General features: G+C 34.7%; 1 protein-coding gene across 1 annotated transcript in view; it reads right to left on the bottom strand.

Annotated features, from left to right (window-relative positions):
* Positions 1-22,153, bottom strand: part of CPNE8 (copine 8) — an 86,119-nt gene that overhangs the window by 29,983 nt on the left and 33,983 nt on the right. Inside the window, exons 7-10 of the mRNA XM_010721137.3 lie at positions 12,501-12,564; positions 7,832-7,935; positions 6,562-6,666; positions 3,528-3,569 (exon numbers count right to left, since the gene is read on the bottom strand). Of these exons, the coding sequence (XP_010719439.1) occupies positions 3,528-3,569; positions 6,562-6,666; positions 7,832-7,935; positions 12,501-12,564 (315 nt within the window). The remainder of the gene's footprint in view (positions 1-3,527; positions 3,570-6,561; positions 6,667-7,831; positions 7,936-12,500; positions 12,565-22,153) is intronic.

Here is a 22,153-nt window from a genome sequence, read left to right as displayed (position 1 = left end):
GTCCATGAACTGCATGTCAGAACTTTGAACCAGAGACTCTCAGTATGTCAAACAATCACTTGAATCCCAAATCACTAAAACTGCTACTTCTGGTACGGTGCTTTGAAGTGCTGAAAATCACATTCAGAAATGTCATTAGCTTTTGGGTTTTTTTTTTAATAATCTAAAAGGAAAAAACAATGGAGAAAATGTCAATCATCCCTAGAAATATGTCAGTGAGAAAGATGTCAGTCCAACAATTTAAAAATCAACTAAGCAGCTGGAGAAAGAGGTCAGAGATGGAGGTCAAGAAGGGGAAAGCAGCTGGGATCTGAGATTTACAGTGTTCAGATTCTCAGAGAAATTCTTATCTCTTGCAGTGGTTAGATTCTTCAGGGATTGTTTTGGAGTCCCTAAGTTAGCATGGTATAACTTACTGTTTTAAATTTCAGGAAAAAATAACAGCATTTTATTCGGTATAACAGACTGTAGAAGCCAAGGTTGTGGAATGGCTTTTGTACCACATCTGCAAGATAACAATTTCTTTGAAGTTACTGAAAAAGCCTTCAGAAAGAAATAAAACACCCGAATATTGCTGATGTCCTTCACTTGTGATCACACAGCTCGTAAATCAGATAAAGCTGATATGCCCACTAAATTCTTACTACATTTCAGTGAAGAGCCATCTGCCTCATTGGTGGTAGCACCTCAAATCCCAGGTTTCCTTCTCAAACTTTGCATACGTACAATTGAGCTGCTCCAATGCAAGAGTTTACAGGAACATGTATTTCTTGATAAAATAATGGTACATCAAATAATGCACATCTACACTATTACACTGCTTAACCAGAATTTGTGAGCAGCTGAGTTACTCCTTCTCAGATGATTTCCTCAAGATCAAGTGAAAGAAAATAAAAGAATTCTCTAGAGATTTTTTTTTTAACTATTAGTTGCATTCTTCATCCATTAGACTGCTTTAATACTCAAGATTTTATGCCATAGATATGTATCAGTGCCACGTATCCTGATACAGAATCTTCCAAATGTTTTCAGAAATAAACAACATCAGAACTCAGCACTGCAAATATTTCTGTTGGGGGTGTATAAAATATAAAAAATAGAATCCAGTGCAGTTAACTGTCCATATAAAACTTTTTTGCATTGCTCGATTAAAACCATGGAAAAACAAATTATTTAAGTTAGAAATGCTAGGTCATCTAAAATACACAAAAAGAAGCAAATTTTTTAAACGAAGGTTAATGTTAAGATGATCCAGTCAAGAAACTGTAGTCAAATTCTACGTCAAGAATAGTCAAGAATTGAATAGTCAAGAAACTGTAAGTGATGTTGGAAAATAAATGAGAGCTAAGAACATACAACTACTTCTAATGTAATTCATGAACTTCACAGCAACAAGCTCAACTCCGGAGCCATTTCCCAAAGCATGGATGATACAGGATGTGGAAAAAAAAAAAATGGAAAAAAATTCTCTAACTCAAGGCTGCTGAACAAAAGAACACTAAATCACAAATCAAGCATATGCACGGTAAGGTTGTTCTATCGACTGCAGAACAACCTGCAACATTCAATGTAACTTGCTTTGCTATCTAGCAGGCTCCCTGATGATCTTTCAAAGGTTGTTCTTCCTAGGACTGCACATGTCTGGAGCAGAAATAGGCAGTCTGGTGGGGTAATCAGCTACTGTATCAACTGATAATTAACAAAGAGTCCATGAGAAATGAAAGTTAATGTAACCTGTTTAACAGTGGCATTGTACAAAACCTTGATAGACTAATTAAACATCCTGAATAGGATTCACTTCAGATCCATTTGGCTAACTCAAAGTTAAATTAATAATGAATGTTCTTGCTATGATCACTAGTAAGTCATAAGCATCACCAAATGACAATTTGTTCCTATTGAGACAGATTCAATCAGAATGCAGAATACCATTTTGCCTGGTTTGATACTGAAATAGCTTAAATGATTAGCTCAATCTAGCAACTTGATTTTTAAATTGTCTGAAGTTACATGAGATGAGTGCTGTCTCATCTTTAAGGAATTTAACGTGTACAAGTCATTGCTTTGTATGCTTCTAAATTCAAAAAAGGTGGAAAGCAAGAGGCAAAAAATCATACGGTTAGAGTAAGAAGGAATACATGGAAAATAATATTCTTCACCTTTTTTCTTTTTCTTTTTTTTTTTAGTATACTCATTTAACAGGTATTCAGAACGAGAGGTAAGCAAAAGCTGACAATCTTTCACAGTGGCTGGGACAGAAGAGGTTAATGACTGCCTGAATTCCACAGCATGTTGATGTTTTCACTCAAAATTGTGCCTCTAAAATTATTATTTGTCAGATTTCTTCTTTTAATCACATCTCAGATTCAGATTTTAAAGGAAACAAGTCAGCACATTGGGTTTAAAGAAGATTAATAAAATAGGATCTTTCTTTTTTATTAACTTGGAAATATTGTCTCATTTTTCATTTTCAGATTATTTTCACAAAATATTGTATCTTGCCTACAAATTGTAAGCATATCATATTTTTGAAGATTTGGTAAACTTAATTGTGAAGGAGAGGATTTAATATAATAAATCTTTACAGTGATGCAGCAACTTTTTTTTCTAATAATTTTAATCTTCACATTTTTAATTGCTTATCTATAAGCAATTAATATGTTTTTTTTGTCCCTCCCAGAAATACCTAATGAAAAAGGATGAATTTGTTCTACGGGGTGATAATTGTAAAGCACAAATATGTGGTAAGAATGCTTATAAATCAACAGATTTCATGATGGAATCAAAAAGACAAAGATGTAAGTTGAGAAAGCTGAAACTGGTTTTGGCTCTTGTCGGCAGAGAATGAATTAGAAACAAACTGCTTTAGCAATATTAGAGACATTATTATATAATAAATAATACACTCCTAAGTATCCAAATTAACTGCATATTCATATATTTAAAAATATAAATTAACAAGAAATAATTAAGACAGGTCAACAGAGAGAGAAATAGAAATCAACATATTTTTGTATTACATGCAAGTGCTAGTACCGTGACTTATAAATATACTTTCTCTCCAAAGTATGAAGACACAAGCTCAAGCATTTTTTAAAGCAATTCATTCTGACCAAAAAATTGGATACACTAAGTACAGTCAGTAAGGTTGAACAATTACATATTGCCCATTTTGAAATTAGCTACAGAAAATCCACATACATTTATTCCACCATCCTCCTTTCGATGATGGAGTTATTTAAAACCCTTTTGCCTTAAGCAAAAAAAAGAGGTTACCAAATGGATTACCCCTCCTTTCATATGTATACAGTAACTATTAGCACTAATGAGACTCACAAAACATTCCATCTTACTTGTTCCAGGTATGAATCTCTTGTTTGAAATATGTTGATGCATCAGCACTTATCTCAATTGCAAAACACAACAGAACTGTAACACAGCAACTTTTTTTTTCTAGTGCCAGTTCTGGCAACTGTATATTTACACATTCTTAAAATAAATAGAAAGCAATAGAAATTATGCCTTACCTTCCATCTCTATCCCAATCATACACCTCTACTTTAATTGTCCTAAAAAATTTGAGAAAAACACTATTAAAATTCATATTCTAATGTACAAAATTGAATTTTATATTTAAGTGCATTTGGATACCTCAACTGTGCCAAAGCTAGAAGACCAGATTTTCCAGTTGTTTCTTGTGAAGAAAACAGCAAGTTACTCAGGTTACTCAATATAAATTAATAACTGAATAGTAAAATACAGTAAAAGATAAGGGAACAAATACTTCGTTGTTGTTGTTTGTTTGTTTTTCTAACTGATTCTTTAAACCTTAAAGTGCTATCAGCCTTTTTAGAAGGTTAATAAAATGAGACTCGTGAGTTATTGGTATTGGTATTATGTGGGAAAGGAATATCTACTGTGAAGTAGTAACACCTTTCAGAAAAAAATAAATAATAACAATGTACCCGTATTTGAGAAGAAGAGTCTTCCTTTCAGATGAAGAGAACCTGAGCAAGTCATTACGTAGCACAAATTCTTCAACAGCATAGAGCAGATTAAAAACAATACAATACCAAGTAAATCAAACTTCTAAAATTCTACTTCATGCATTTTGGTTGTTAAATGAAAGTAACAACACCAGAATAAAAGAAAACTTTAATCTGGTAGATGGCATGAATCTCTGCCTAACAGTCTGCAATAGTGAAAAATGAAAACTGTGTGATTCACCCAAGATTTGGGGAAGGCCCTATATGTGGCTAGAAGAAAAGAAATCTGTTGTGCTTTTAACCCATAAGCTCTCTCTTACTCCACAACAGAGGAAGATGCTGCTTGGATATCTGACCAAAAAGGAAGGCGCAGCATCATTTCTTTGAATTCCCATAAAGAAAACAGACTAGCTTTTTAGCTCTCTCATAAACTCATGTTAGATAACCACCAAATGCAACCTAACCATGAATCTGGCTTTCTAGAATTAAATGGGATAAACAGATCATTAGGGTACAGGTGGATACACGGACAGAGTTCACTCAGAAGCATTAACTGCAGAGATATTATTCTACCTAAAACTAGAATGAATGTTTACTGTGGCATATATTCTTAGCAATTACATTACTCTCACCTTTCAACACCTTTCACAGAACCAAGGGTACCATAATCTGATCTGTGAAACTATCATTATCTGAAAGAAACCAAGCTGATCATAGGAAACTAATCCTCACCTTTGGAAAGAAAAATCTTCATATTTAAAAAAGCAAACAACAATAACAAACTTTGGATGCTTCTTCTGGATCATCAGCCAATATTAATTTGAATTTGACAGCTAAAGTATATTTCCTGGTGTCAAATATGATTATTATAGGGAGGACTGTTAAGTTCCATTGAATCTTTTATTTGTAAGGCATTCATATTATGTAGAAAGAATCAAAAACATGATCAAAATGGGAAAGTAGTTACACAACAATCTGAGGGATACCATTATATTTTTTAATTCCCTTTCAGAGTAGTTACAATATTGCATTTGACACATCTCTTTTATAACATTATTATCAAAGACTTTTATTTAAAATGATAAACAGTGCAGTGTACAGAGACTAGCACCATGAGCATTATTCTGCTTTGCATTATGCATATAAATCCATATACAAGTTAAAAATTATACCTGATTAGAACGCACTTATTATGAAATCAATGCAATTTTTTCTATCTAATTGAAACAGAAACATGAATGATAATAACTGTAACAAATATTCCACTAGGAGAGTGTTAGAAATGCAGGAGAACTCTTTTTCTTTAAAATTTGAAGCAAGATGATATGAAGGGCTGGAAATGTATGACAGGCAGAATAAAGTAGCCATGATCCAGTAGGAAATGTGAAGAATGGACATTCCCAAAAAGAATGATTAAAAAATATACCCACTTCCCTAGCAAAAGATCTGAATTAGCTTTTGACCCTTCAGTTTCTAACAAGCGGCTTATAACAACAGAACTTTATTTCTGTGAAAGCATTCTATTTAGCTTAGTGAATATACGCACTTCTTACCGTCCTACTCTTCAATATTAACTACTTGGATTAAGTCAAGTGAAGCACAGACCAGTACAAGCATTGGTTCCTTTTTATATCCTGATATTAGCTAGTAAATCATGACTTGATTTGCTTCCCAAAAGGCCTGCCTTCATGGTAGCCTTACAATAGATTACAATAGCTTTACTCCATACATTTCATTGAATAATTACTGTTGTAGTTTCCATGGAAATAAATAAGAGGCATTACATTCAGAGCAACTTACATACAATGTGCAGGTTATCTATTACTCATACAATTCTTCTAACCCTCATATTTCGTATTTCCTTCATTATTTTAATCTAAATATTATACTACACACTTGTAAAAGAATATGACTAATGCTAAGCCTGTATTTCCTTCGAGTCTTACTGAAGTAATTTAAATACTCCAGATTTCACATAGTAGGGATAGATAGATAACCAGACATTTACCTGGCTACATAATTATAACAGTATTATCTCGATTCATATCAAAAATATGAATAGTGATGACAGAATAACAAGTCATCAGCAGCAGCTTAAACACTTACCTCACTGATACTGTTAGAAGTTAACAAGTCAATTTTTAAGGATTCTACAAAAATCCACGATTCCTAATTTAACTACCTAGCTTGCTGGTAAAACATTGGTAAAAACATGGTATATGACCATGTTTTTCAGAGATGCACCCTTTTGTATGGGATCACTGAAAATTTCAAATCTGAACAGCATGAGGATTAAATTCTGGGTATCTCATATTCTGTTAACAGTGTACATTCAAGTTGTTTGTTTGTTTTTTTTTTGTAATTATTTCTTAATCATCACAGAGAATGAAATCACTGCTAACATTTCCCACAGATTTATCATATTGTCTTTATTTCTATAAATTTATTGTGGTGTTTTGAATATATATTCTTTCAAAATATTGACAAAATAACACAAGTAACAGAATTGTTAAGAAAAAATATCTATATTAGGAAAAAATCTATGTATGCTAGGAAAGTTTAACCTGCAGCTTACCGGTCATAGTCTCCATTACACAGTGCTCTGACAGAAATCTTGAATGCCTGCCACACTGGATTTAATGTATTTTTTATGACTTCTGTTTTGTGGCAGATTGTAAAACTGCAATAAAGAAAGATATAATTTGTATTTATTTACTTTTATTTTGTGTCACCAAACAGGCAATACAAAGATCTATAATGTGTATGCACTGGTACAATGTCCATATAAAGCTTAAGCTAAGAAAACAAGTCCAGAAGAGAGGCAAGGAGAACTAATGAGAACAGATCTATTTGTGAGTGACTATGGATGAAGGCATTATATAATTCTACACCTAATTTTTTTTTTACCTCACAAGAATTACAATCATTCAGTGAGTTAGTTTAGATGAGTGCAGAATATGATTCCTGCTTAACAGGTAAGAAACTCAGTCAAAGGAGTCTTGACTTTCTCATGCTTGTTCATCTATTTTAGGGTTTTGTGTGTTTTTTTTTTAATTTATTTTTTGTTATTTTTTGTTATTTTTTTAAACCAGAGTTGTCTCAAACAAAACAAATAAGCCTCCATTAGATTCCATGATCCCCTTCTCTCAAATGAAATATATATGAAATTTATATGAAATATACTATGCTTTACTACATTATGCTTTCTCTAAATGATGCAAAATGAAAATACTTCTTTTGAATCCTCATCTTGGATAGTGAATTGTGCAAAAGAAAATAGGAGGCAAGGTCACTGCTGAAATCAATACTGAAATCCCACATACACATAGATGCAACTAAAGTTGCCCCCTGAAAGAATGTTTCTGAAGTTCCAAAGGTGTATGTTCTTATCTGAGCTATTACTAGAAGACATAGATAAAAAATGTTTTCTATCTGAGCAATTTTTTTAATTCTCTTTTCTAGATCGCTGTTAAAAAAAAAAAAAGGATCTGATTTTGCAACATACGAATTTTCATCTAAAACAATATATAAGCATTAGCATATTTTTCAGTTGTGATTTTCTTCAAGTTTTCCATTTAAAAGCATGTCTGCTGTTTAACAATTTTTACTATGACTAATTTTTATTGTGATCTGCATTTACCATATGTTCAACTCTTCAAACTCTCGGTTGAGGTATTAATGTTTGCTACAATAGTTTTATTTCTGTGTTGCCTAAATTAAAATTCAATAAATTTTAAAGAAATGCAGCTTAATCTGACAAACATTAAGAAAGGAAAACTACTTCACTATCTGCAAATATATAAGCTGCTACTGCTTAGAAGCAGAAATATTTAGCAGGTACCTACCTGCCATCTTCATTGCTTCGATGAAATACCAGGAAAGGATCAGATTTCCCAAAGAAGTCCTTCTTGTCTAGTTTGTTCGCACAAAATTGCATTAAAACTGAATCCTGAAATTGATAATACAGAAAAATTAAAAAGAGCAGGCAGTTTGTTGAAGGAAAATTAAGAATATAATTGACTACTAACCATACAAACAGAAAACAAAATGAATGTGAGCTGCCTGACTTCTAGATGCTTTTTACTTATACATATTTTTGCAAATGTCCTTATAATGCAGCATGAGCTGCTAAAACAAAGAATTCATCCATAAAAGTGTGCAAATGAAGTTCTATGCTAAATACCTCACAGTGTTTCAAGTACTTTCTGACATCCAATGCTGCATTTTCTGGGAAGTAGATGCAAAGCTAAAGAACATATTAGAATTTTAAAAGCTGCAATGAGACACAACTAAGTTTCATTCCCTCAGTGACTTAAACCTGCAACTTTTTGTTCCTGCTGCCCATAAAGCAACTAGCTTAGCAACTTGCTATTAAGATGCCAGAAGTTTCCAGAAAATGAGATTGGAAGGTGCCAAATGAAACCATTCTCATGCTGTTTTGTCCAGGCAAATAGATAGATCGCACACTATCATGTCTTCAGGTAGAGTCAGGTGCCAGAAGGATTATAATGCAAAAATAAACCTGCAAACTCATTAGCTGACTGAGGCAGGGCTTTACTGGATGATTATGTTCCATTACTGGGTCTACATGTGTAACAAAAGCAAGACGACGACTAGAGAAAACACGGTCCACCACTGACTGGGGTAGGGGAGCAGCTGACAGAGGCAATGGAAAATTTGTTTCCTCATACCCTTCTTTCTTGGCCTTTACTGCTGAGATCTGACTTTGATAATCCTGGGCACCTGAGACCGGTGGAAAAGTCTAGAACAAGGATGACTCTCCTGGGGAGAAGAGGACCAAGTAAGGGAACATTTAAACAGATTGGACACACAAAGGTCCTGACAGGATGCATTTGTAAGTGCTGATAGAGTTGGCAGTGTCACTGTGAGGCCACTTTCAATTATCTTTATTAAGTTTCGAACTGCTGAGCTTCAAGGAATTGGGATTAACATAAAAAGTCCAGCAGGCGATGAGCATGTAGCTAAGCAGTCAATAATGGAGCCAGTAACAATTAACATCTTCATTAACAAAACAGAGCAGACCCTCAGGAAGTTTGCAAACAATGCAAAGCTAGATATAGTGGCTTCTCCATCAGCTGCTTGTGCCACTATTCAGAGGGACCCGTGTGAGCTAGAAAAACAGGACAACATGAACACCATGAAGTTCAACTATGGGAAATGGACTTTGAGGGCAATAAACTCCTGCACAAATATAAGCTGCAGGACAAACAGCTTGAAAGTAGTTTTGCAGAAAAGAAACGGGTGGGCTTGATGGACATGGATCATAGATTGTGAGCCATCAATGCAGACACTGCAACTAAGAAGGCCAATGGTCTCTTGTGCTGCACTGAGTAGAGTGCTGAAAGGAAGCTGAGGGAAATGACTCAGTACTAGTGATGGCTTACCTGGAGTACTGTGTTCAGTTCTGAGCTTCCCAGTACAGGAATGAAAAGGACAAATAGCATTAATTCCAGAAAAAGTGACACTATGATGACTGATTGAGGGACTGGACTGCCTCTCCCATTAGGAGTAGCTAAAAGAGATGAGATTCTCTTAGACTGGAGAGAAGGCTCAGGTGAATCTTATTAATTTGTACAAATACCTAAGGAGGAAGTAAACAGACTCCTCCTCACTGGTATTCAGGGGCAGAAAAGCAGCAATAGGTACAAAATGAAATACAGGAAGTTTCATTTAAACATAAGGAAAAGAAAAAAAAAAAAGACTTTTTACCACGAGGGTGGTGAAACACTGGAAGAGACTGCGGAGTCTCTGAATTTACTCAAAAACCAACTTCACAGAGCCCTGAGCAACCTGCTCTAAGAAAAACAGGAGGGCTGGACTAGACAATCTCCCGAGGCTCCTTTCAACCACAGCAATTCGATGATTCAAAAAATCTTTGCCATTTTAAAAATAAACTATCCAGAAAAAAATCTCAGATCAGTTAAGAATTTATCTAAATAATCAATAACCTTAGGTATGAAAATATCCCAAAGAAAGGATACGACAGTTCATGAGGAGAGCAAGAGACTCTGTCTGAGAAAACATGATAGATAATGCAGAGACTACAAGAGGAAGAGAGACTGATTTCCAAGCTCACTGTAAGGTCCCTTCAGTGATTTCACACAAAAGTCATAATATATGCAAGTTTTAAGTGAGGTGAACATGAAGGCTTTCAAATACACCTACTGTTTATGTTCATTAAAAGGGAAAGAAAATAATCTCGTATCAATTATGAGCTTAATGACGTATCTGTGACTTTTGAATGGTATAACTGAGATGCCAGTGCCAGTACTGAAGGATAAAACAGAGTATCATGAAAAAATACTCTGCAGCCTCCTTTAAGGTTGCTTACAAATGCTCAATGATGGCAAACTAGTCTTAAGAACTGTTAAGCAGAAAGGTAATTTCTGGAGGAAATCAATTAAATTATACATCCATTTTGTCGTCTGATAAAGTGTTAAAAGTTTTGCTCACGGACTACCAAAACTTTGAGCAAAAGTAAAACAAAAGACAGGAATTTTCCATGACTGTAAGTCACTTGTGCTAGTAACACAAATTACTATATGAGAGAGCTACCACTCAGTAGCACCTTTCATATCGTCAGGTTTGACAACACTTAGTGCTTACTAATGCCATAGACATTCTACAGCAATGGAAAGAGAGGTGTGAACACAGGCTGAAAGACAGTGTCACTGTGTAGAGCAATGGCAAAGTTAGTACCCAGTCCCAAGTAGGTCAAACATTAGCATAAAGTAAAAAATGCCAGAGCAAGAAGCCAATTCCTTGGACTGTAGTTAGATTTTTTTTTTCCATTTAAATCTGACAGATAAGAAAACATTAGGATACTCCTTAGCAAAGACAAAAACAATAAACAAAGCCTAATTAAAACTGGCAGGATTAGGAATAATTTAGCCTAACAAATTCCATCTCAAGGACATAATTTTTTCTGTTCTACTTGCTATCAAATCCAAAAGAAAATTAAGTGTCCACTGCTTCTTTCAGAATCTCGGCCAAAAAATGACATACTTCTTATAAATCCATTATTCCAATACTCATTATTAGCAGAGAAAAGGTAGTTTGTACAAGAGCACTCCCACAGATGCTGTTAATGGCAGTTAAATGAAACTGAGCTGGAGCACCCATTAGCATAACTGTGCAGGACTGGTAGTTTGTCTGGCAAATAAAATTTTAGCCTGTGTGCTGTTCGAATATACCAAATCTTCAGAGAAGCAATACAAACTTAACTAAGCTAGAAATAAGGCAGAAAATTAAGGATTGTTTTCTTACAGAAGATATTTCTTCTAATGAAATTCAGAAAATAATATATGGATATATAGTAATAAGAGCAACATTACTACTGCAGAAATAGAACGATAATTAACAGCTTATGGCCCAGTACGAAAGTTAGAAGTTACACAAAATGTGGAGCATTAAATCCAACACTATCCAGCTGCTAAAACTAAGCCCCAGAAACATATCTCTTCAAGCCCTACGGTATTTTTGTAGGTTTACATATCTAATCTAATATTGCCCAGATCCCCTGGATCTCACCAAATACCTGACATTATTTCTTTCCTCATTTAAGATTTGGTACTTTGTCAATGTAAACTTTTCTAAGATACATACCACAGCCTCATTTAATATACACCATCTTGGACTAACTCCCTCACCTTCAGATTCCAAACCTTCTTATCACCCTATACACAATCCTTCCTTATTCTTCCTTCCAGTCTCTGTTTCTGTATGATTTATGGCTTGTTGCTAGCTCATTCAGTGCTGGAAAGCAAAATAACCTGGCTCCAGGTACTTCCTGACCAGAATGACTTGTCCTCTGTCCAATCTACTCCATGATCCCATAAGAGGAGGAAAAGTGGTGATATAGTTTGGGAAGGTCATGATCACACCAGGTCTCTCCCCTTAACCAGCCAGATTCCCCACTGTCTCCTACACACTGAGAAATTTTTTTGCTTTCTATTAAAGATGTAGGCATTTGCCATTAGTATTTGCATTTCCCCAGGCAGCCTCCAGTTTAAATGAAACTGCCTGAACTCTTTGTTTATGGAAATTCTTTTAAATATCTACATATCCTTTTTCAATAAACATTAACTTCACATTTCTTTAAATAATAGGACTCACTATTAGCATGTTGGTTTTTTTTAAATTCTATTTTACTGTGATGATCATGCAGTATTAATATTCCATAATGGCAGTGTAATTCCATATTACACCGAAATAAATGGATTTTTTTTAAAATCGGACACTAAGAGATTAAAATATGATTACTTAGAGAATTAAAGACTAGATTAAGACTCATTTAAGAATAAAAAACTTTACATTTCAAGTTATTTTTTGCTTCTTTTTTTTTACTACATAAAGTGTAACTGATAGGGAAAAAATAACCTAACTTCTTACAGATGTCATAAAATGGAAATTAATACATTTTACTTACAACAATCTGGTGCAATCACAACTATTCTCACTTAATTGTTCAGAAAGCAATGAACACACACTTACTCGACAACAGCCCAGTTCCTCTGCTGTTACGATGACAGTTCCACATTTTTTCCCAGGAATGCCTCTACAAGAAAACGAAACCACATCACCTCAGTACTGTGAATGGTATGTTTAAGAAACTTAAACTGACAAAGATAAACACAAGTTTTCAAGTCACAAAACTGATGACATGCCATGAAATTTCACTCCTCACTTGTATGAGTAAAAAAGTTGGTTAAATTAAGTGAATGGCACATTCCTTCTAATTTGCTTTAAACAGAATAATTTTGGTTTTAAAGGAAGCAACATAAAAAATTTAAATGGAATGAAATGACAATATCAGAAGTTCTGCTTTCTTCTCATTAATTTTTCATTTAGAGATGGCTGCACAACTTATAAATTTACAAAAATGATCCTTTCACAGATTTGCCTTAAAGAAAATACCTAAAATAAATTTAAAGCTACACATGAGCCTCATTTTTACAAAGACACTAAAACTGAAATGTTTATGAAGACACATAATAATTTCACCATAGTTACAGATAGTTATACAATAAATCCTAATTCACACAAGCAGCAATTAAGTACATGCTGTTGCAGTATCAGAAAGTACAAAACAAATCTTTATCATAAAGAACAATACAGGAATAGAAAAGTCACATAATCTGAAAATATTTGTTTTTCAGGAAAAAGAAGTACATATATTCAAGTACAACTTTGCTGCATCCTAGCATCCATTAATGTGTCCATTAGCAGATGCCTTGGTAATTACTACTGGATATTTTTTTCCAAATTGAATGTTGTTTATGCTAATTTTATTTCTAGTTTGTTACTCCTATCCTTCTTTCTTGAAATTAAATAATTATTTGAATAAAATTACATTCCAAGGAGACAATGAGGTAAAATTAGATTTTTAAATTGACTATATTCTTCAAGTTTTTCAAAGACAACTAAAAGGCACTCACGCTCTCCTCTTGTGACACAATACCAACATGTACATCCACTGTACTTATCTTTGCTTACTAGTTTCCTTAGCCCTTTTGAAATCTTTTACAATGCTCTAAAGCCTTAAATAGTTCAGCAAGACTGTGGTACAGCACTGCACTGCAGAAACAAATTCAATGATGAAAAGAGAACAATGCCATTTTAACTTCTAGGCAACACTACACCTTATCTGCAAGCTGTAGAAATGGGAGATGGGAGAGAGCAAGAGACAGACAGGCACAGGAAGTGGAGGAGAAAGGAGGGGAAAGAGAGAGGAGGAGAAGGAGGAAATAAAAAAAGAGAAGTAGTGGGAGAAAGTTCTTACAAGCAGATCAAAGTTTAGAAATTATGAATACAGAAGCAAAGATTGACGCAAACCATATGTAAAGATTTTGAAAGCTCGCTGAAAGTCCTTTGTAGAATGTGATGCTTATGTCTACAAGGAATATATATCAGGGAATGCTGCTCCTTGCCACTGCAGCCATTAACCAGTAATCACAGAAATGTGTGACTCCTCACCTGAAACTAGCACCATCAGTGCAACAAGGTAAGTCTGATTTCACAGAAAATTATAATAGAGAGGGAAGCTATTCAAGTTCTTGATTATAAATTTTAACTGACATTTTAAATACATACAAATCATCACAGAATCATAGTCTGGTTTGGGTTGGAAGGGACCTTTGAATCATCCAGTTCCAACCCCCCCCTATAGGCAGGGACACCTTCCTGTAGACTAGGTTGCTCAAAGCCCTATCCAGCCTGGCCTTTACTGTCTCCAGGGTGGGAGCATTTGCAAACTCACTGGGCAACCTGTTCCAATATCTCATCACCCTCACAGTAAAAAAAAATATTTCTAATATCGAGTCTAAATCTACCCCCTTCCAATTTAAACCCTAAGACACTTCCATTTAATGTGGCTTGATTTATAAAGTACAATACAATTTAAGAGCAAGCCGGAGATTTTTCTAAAAACAATAGGAAAAAGAATCTAGTCACTGCAAATATTATACAGTATGATTTATAGTTCAATCCACTTCCTGTAATGATTTGGTTTTAAATCTGCCACCCTCCAATGGCTCAATGCCTGAAAACTAAGGGTATTGACTTGTAGTCTCAGACTTTCTAAAGATGAAAAAACTTGTGTTCTTTACTTTGGAGGAGAACCTCAAAAACTTTTGAAATTCAGCAGTAAGAGAAGCAGCAGAAATGACTTAGTTATAAGAGTGATACTGAACTTACATGGAGAAATGTTTCAAGAAACAAATGGCCATGACCCATGCTTTGATGGATAAAGAAGAAAATAGAAATCTCAGAAGTATAACTGAAAATCCAGAAGGTCCCAATACCACAATTCTGTAGGCTATGTTACTCAAATAGAAAGAACCATTAACAGAATTAGCATTACCTGCAGCAAAACTCTTGCTACACAGACATCTGAGTCCGGGATGGACTCAAATCAGCATTAGGGATTTATTTGACAGGTGGGCCACACAGTGACTTACAAACAAAAACAATGTGCAAGTCTTTTGGTGTGGAAAGACCAATAGATTTATCCCACTTCGAAAAAGTTGCTGTGTCTCAATGTAGATCGTGAGAAATACAATTTTGATCATTTCCCAAAGAGCTGGAGAACTAAAGCAAACTGCTGATAAGCAACTTCTATTTCTGACAAACTGACAACCGCACAATGATATAGGAGAATCTTGTGCCATTCTACTTGCAGACGGAGTACAGGGCAGTCAATATCTACCAGTCTGAAACAGATCTGCACGTGAAGACTTGCTGCATTTTGTCTCATGAACATGGAGTACAAGGGAGACCCAACACCAAAAGACACATGGAATTACCACCCTGAAACATGAGGAAACTGGAAAGGCAACCCCTCGAAGAAATTTGCGTGAATATGTCAGTAAAAAAAAGGGAAATACTGATTGCTGAGTAGACAGGAAAATTACACACAGTTAAGTCTGTCTGAAAGCACCTGGGTTAAGGTTCGGATTGGCTAAAACCAAAGAATGTCCCTTATAAAAGAAAGATAATTTTGCCATGATGGCTGGCAAAGAAATGCTTAATAGAGATTAGCACTGAATTTCTTTAAAAAGCTCCCATTATTCAGGAACTGAAAACTAGGAAGTGACCTCAACAGTTTGTTATGCTATCAAGGATGCATTTTGTATGCTTGTCATGAGACTACAAGCATAAAAAAAACAAACTTAGCCATTTGCAGACACTAAGGATTTTGTTCTCTTACAAATTTCCTTACAACTATTCACCAAGAAAAGAAATCCTTAAATGTAGTCAGCATCCTGCCAAAAACTTCAGTGGTCATAGATGAGTCAAATGGAAAGACCTTTATCTAGCAGTAATGCCTGGTGAATAAAATAGAGTCAAGCTTGTGCATTAGTCATGGATTAAGCATTACAGACCAATACAGACCAACTGCCAGGCAAATATTAACTAATATTACTTTGCAAATGAGGTTGTAAGAGTTCTGCCTGTTTAAATCCAGAATGTACTGCCACTACCCATCTTTTTATTAGCTTCAGTGAATGTCTGGTTCTGAGATGTCCTGGAGTTGGTTCTATAGCACTGAAGTGACAATACAGTTTATTTTTGACAATCACATTGTCTGGGTAGGATTCTCTGCGAAATGTTATAGAAGAGCATACGTGGGTAAACTGTATTGCATATTCATTACCAACTCTACCACTCAGGAATAGTTATCTGATATTCAGATACAGAAAATGTGCCGGTGTGGGTATAAGTAGGGTGCAGATTGAATAAAGGGAGATAAAATGTCAAGATCTACATACAGGGTCCCATTGGTTTGAGAGCCCAGAAACTATAATTGTTCTACAGTGTTTAGGTCACTTAAAGTGCTATTCTGGCAGGCATTATGGCACAAGGGTTCCCTGAGGTTTCTGATACTATACAGAAAGAAAGATTTTGGTGTTAGAAAAAAAGAAGTCCATGGAAAGATGCCCAAACATGGCAAAATAATTGTACGAGTCTTTGAAGAAGCAATTGACTATTATGAGAATTGAACACAAAACCAAAATCAAAAGTAAAGTCCTCAACAATGCCTGCATGTCTATCTATTGGGTACAGCCTTAAAAAGTTATTGTCTCCCCAGAACAAGTCAGTCCATGACTGAGACACTGGATCTGCAGCACCAGAATAAGCTTGAAAAGACACTCTGACTTAACAAGAACTGAAAGGGAGGATCTTGCTAGAGTCAGTGGAAAAGTCAGAGAAAGATGACAATTAATACTGGAATCTGAATATCTGAGAATAAACAGAGCCTTAAATTTGGCAAGCTGAAACTGCAGTGAGGCAGAAGATTACATCTTTTAATGATCTGAAAAGTACTCAGTGTCTTGTTCCTGAATTCATAGAACCTAAACTCTCTGGCAGTCGCTGCCACAGCTGAGTATAGGACAAATATATAGGAAGTGCCTATTCTGGGGCTCAAATATATTTTTTCTATCAATTATGTCGACAGCAAGATGATAAGAGAAAGAACTTCCCCAAACAGGCCAGCTGGATCCATTACAGCCTCATTAACTAGCAATGGCACTCAGATGTGAATAACTAGTGTACAATGTTCATTAAGCTTTGCAGTGGCTCTGCCTTATTGTTAAAGGGAATCCTGATAGGAGTGCACTTAGTAGGTCCTGGAAGGAACATTTCTCAGAATTATAAATGTAGTTAGTACGTATCTTTTCTCTAGGAAGAACATGCAAATACCAATTTGTGAAAAATATCAAGGAAAGTGATGGTCACTTGAGAGAAAAATAAAGCTGCACCAATTCTGAAGTAGATACATTTGCACCTCATTCTTTCATTTTCATACAAATTGAGCACACAAGGTCAGTCTGAGTAATTCTTACATAGAGCTTGACTTGAGAAAGCATTTAATGAATTGAGTAACCCAAAAGTTAAAGAGAGCAAAAATTACTGTTAAAATGACAAATTACCCATTTCACCTGCTTTGTGTGACTAGATTTATTTGCCAGGAGAAACGACCCAGAGGAAATGTTCACATTTGTACTTGTCCAGTTTGTAAAACAAAGTGCAGCAATAAAGAACTGTTTGTGAACTCAAAGGCTCATAGGCAGTCACAGGCACAATAAGATTAGCACACCACCATACTGGAAACGAGAATCCTCTGCTACTGACAGGCATTAATGGGCTTTGAGAAACAGAAACAGAAAGGGAGGTTGAGGAGATATCCTCATCCCTGCCAATAGCAAATACTATTAAATTCATTCCACGGCATAATTTATTGGAGCTCATAAAACTAACAGAACTGCAAGTCATGCCTGTAATGAAGCCAAAGAAGAAAAGTGCTCATGTTTATCTTCATTTTTGCTCTCACCACGAAGGACAGTACCATGACATGCATTTCAACCTGTGGACAGATCACTGTAGAAGTGACGCTCTCAGCTTAAGATCTGTATTTTCATCTTGAGGTGGAGAACAAAGGTATTTTATCCTGAAAAGGTACAGAAGGGAACTTTCCCTGGTGGTGAGTGGTCTGACTTAGCCTTCATGGTAGCCATGAGTTCTCAAATCTCATAAGGTTTTGTAGATGTTCAAAGCGCAATCTTCAAATCCTTCTAACTTTCATTTTGGAAAAACGTCAGAGTTTACTTAAATGTCAGTGAATTCAACCTTCTCAAGCTGTTTAACTACAAAAAGTGGTACTTCAGTGGGGTAGCTGACTGAAACTATAACAACACGGTAGATTCTCTTCTTTGTGTGCCTATTAGCAGAGCATGGAAGAGGCAGAATTTTAATTAGCTTCAGCAATTCTGTGAAAAGAAAAAGTTCTTTGATCTCAAGTGAAAGACTGATAAGAATGATCAAAATATGTAAATGTGGGCTTGACTTTGTAAAGAGAACTGTAAATTCAAAGCAGAACGTATCCTTGACATGCAGTATTGTCAAAAGAATCACAGAATCATTTAGGTTAGAAAAGACCCATAAGATCATCAGGTCCAGGAACACTGAGACATAAAACACATCTGTATAAGCAAACAATCATGCAATGAAATGTAATGAACAAAATAAGACAACAAATGTCTCTTAGACAGCAAGGTAACCAGACTCCAGAAAGTACAGAGTGAAAAATCAGTTCGCCACAGTTGTCTACGGCACTGTCATAAACTCCAAAATGAAACATGAAAACTGAGAAAAGATGAAAAAAATCAACATTAACAAATATCTACGCACACCATTTATACAAAAAGGAAGGTATATTTTGAAACTTTTCAAAAGGACAAGTGGCTCGGGTCCTTTCACTGCCCGACACGTAACAGAGCAAACCTAAACAATACTCAAAACAAAAATCACAAGTTGTTGTCTAATAACCAAAATGGCTGCTGAAGTTAAACACTTTATATAAGCTGCTTTTTCTGGGTAGTTTTTCGAGTCACTTAGGGAAATAGTCAAGTGAACATATATTATATTGCTGTGTGCGTAGGTGTGTTTTTAAGTTTAAACAGTGCGTTTGTAGGAGTTACCCGGAATTATACTGCAGACATTGAAACCTTCCACACCCTGAAGAGGTGATTTGAGGAGCTAAAGATTCTCATTACCCTTTAAGTACTTTCCAGTGTGCACAATCCTACTTCTACAGATAAAGGAAATAATAACAAAATGCACAGTGACTTTAAAATAACTGTTTGTGTATAGGTAAATTAAGCCCTGATTTAAAAATAAATTGTGTATAATTTATTGTCCTTGGGTGGGAGGGCATGGGGGACAGGAGAGGTTTCAGGGTAGGGGTTTACAAGGAACTGGTCATAAAAATCAAGTCTGTAAATACAGTTATTGGCTGATTAAACTATGCATATTTGGAATCCCTTGAAATTCAGCAGAAATACATTTGTGAACTCAATTTCCAAGCACTAAAGAAAATGTGAATTGTATTGTTAAAGGATGTTACAGCACAAATGATAACAATGCTCACAGATTTTAGCAAGAGAATTAACAGCCTACAATTATTACAAATCAATCTGAATCACCTGCAGTTGGATGTAAATTAGGGAAGCTAAACCAAAGTCTTACTTTGAGAAAATACTATGTGAAAATGTTTTGCAAATACTTTTCAAGGTTTTAATTGTCACTCAGTTTCTAAGCGTTAACTATACACTGAGAGCTGTTGAACAGCTGATATCTGCCTTTGTAAAAAAAAAAAAACAACAACCAAATGATTGGAAGTAAGAGCTTTACAGAAAAAAAATGAATCAAGGCTAATGGATTGGAAGAGCATAACAGGAGTGCCTACCTACAATGCAGTGCTAGCCAGCCTCTCACATTTATGATTCAAAAAGGTCTACTTCAAGCACACGTAAGTTTCAGAAACTGAAGGAGTCAAAATTTTATTTAAAATATTTTCGAAACTTAAAATATTTTCAAAATGTAATTGTACAAAGCTTGCCTTTTGTTAACAAAATATTTTAGTTTTTATAAAGTTTTTTTAATATTATATGGACACTTAGATTAACTTTAAAAAAATGATGTAAATTCTTTTGTTACTTATCAGTTTAAATGGCTGTTCTCAACTGTTCTTGACTGTTCTCATCCAGAAATGCTTCCAGAGACAACCAGAAATTACTTTTTGGCACAACAATATGAAACTCCAGGTTTATTTCCAAGCTTACACCTGTGTTGGAATTGTAAAAAACTGAGAATTTAATTGGATGCAGGTATTGAGAAGGTTTGGGGCATGACACACTTCAGTACTTCAGAGTTATTTCAAGAGAGAATCGTGGCTATCATACGTAGTTCTCGAAGCTGGCCACTGTTTTTATGAAGCTAAAATATTTAGGACCACCTGCACACAATATCAACCACTCCTTTGATACAAATTATAGAAACGTTAGTTTTTCTTAATATTTTATTAGTGACATTAAATTCTTCACATTAGTAAAATCTAGGGAAAAAGGCTACAACTGACGTGAATTGTACTTCATGATGATTCTAATTCTTGTTATTTGAATACAAAGTCAGAATAAGTTGCCATTTGTGGTGCTTTTACCAAAGTTTGATCCAGATAAATATTTTTCTATTACTGACAGATGTCTGCTTAGTTGCTACATGGAAGACACGATATCTACAATGTACAAATGCAATCTCTTCCCTAAGGAATCACACAGAAACAACTCAACCCACACAGTGCTTTTCATTATTATTATTTATATATAAGGTTTCCTAAGCCTGAAAACTTCACCTGCATTTACAAGGAAGCCTGAATTGAGGAAATTATTCATACTGAATCCAGTAGAATGTGATAAGAACATAACAGCACAGTAAACAAATTCATGATCATTCATAGCAGTGCAGCTACTATTAAAAAACAAACAAAAAACAAAAAAACAAAACAGAACAAAATGAACAAATGTACTAAATTCAAAAAATATTAATCATATAACGCGTCCAGCCATACCATTAAATATGTGCTTTTAGTATGTGGCATACCTGAATTTGTAGATAACATTAGGAAAAAAAAACCTGTTATTTTCAATCACTACAGCATTTTTTTAAAGGAATAAATAGTGCAGTTATTTCTCAAATGTTTTGCACCTTAAATATCTGTATATCCACATGAATAGTGGTTGCAAACTAGTCAAAATAAAATAAAATCCTCTCAGATACAGAAAAATCCATAGATCATATAAAGTTTTTGATAAATTTCATTGGGTAAATAGCAAATATTTGTCTTGTTGTTTGGAAATTGTATTACTGTTAATAAAACAAAAGTAGGAAAGTCTGGCTTTGAAACACAGCGTTTTCTTCCTTGATGCTTGAACAAAAGGCAGTACAGATTTATGATGTGTTAATCTGCAGGCTAGGTTATCTTTTGGTTGGGTTATGAGGATATTCTGATATGGTATCTCAGTGCTTTGGTAGTTTTATGTCTTATATTGCTCTGATAACAGCGTTCCATGCTATCAAAAGGATTCTGATGAGATTCATTAAGCACAAAAGATTCTATAAATGTTGAGTGATAGCCAACATTAAATCCAGGCTTAAATCAATGAAATAAGGTGCCATACTTGTATTATAGGAGTAATTACAATTCTATGATTCTATGAAAAGATAAGTTTTATTACCTGGATTATAAATGGGTACACCTAAAGAATGGTTCTTTGCAGATTTATGCAACATGACAGTTTCATATCCATGGATAGGACAGGAGCTTAGTAAAAGGATAACATTTTCTTCTGAAGGAAATGTGTGTTTGTTTGAACCTCATTCTATACCAATTTTAACTGTTCTTTGTTTTGTTTTTTGTTTTGCTGAAGTAAAAGTGTAACTTTCTTTAATAATGATAGTGTTACTGGTTAATACCCAGTTGTCCAAACTTGCAATCTATTAAATCAAAAGATCATTTCCTTAACAATGACAAAGCAATTTAGTAGATTTAGGTGATATAATCCAAATATTTTTATCAAGTACAGAAGAAGCAAATATTTTAGAAGAAATAAAAAGACGAATTTCAATGCAACCATTCAGATACCAAGCCTCTTTGACTGGAGACAACACGCTTTGGAGAATTTGAGATGAAAGTTATTTTTTCTTGACTGAGGAAGTAAGTACTCATGTATTCACATCTTAAGTCTACAGATGCTTTGAGATATGGATTCATTTGGACTAATGCCTTTATTTAAACTGGATCAATA

This window comes from Meleagris gallopavo, chromosome 1 (assembly GCF_000146605.3).
Source record: "Meleagris gallopavo isolate NT-WF06-2002-E0010 breed Aviagen turkey brand Nicholas breeding stock chromosome 1, Turkey_5.1, whole genome shotgun sequence".
NCBI lineage: Eukaryota > Metazoa > Chordata > Aves > Galliformes > Phasianidae > Meleagris > Meleagris gallopavo.
Note: the sequence above shows the minus strand (reverse complement) of the source record. Positions and strands in the feature narration are given on the sequence as shown.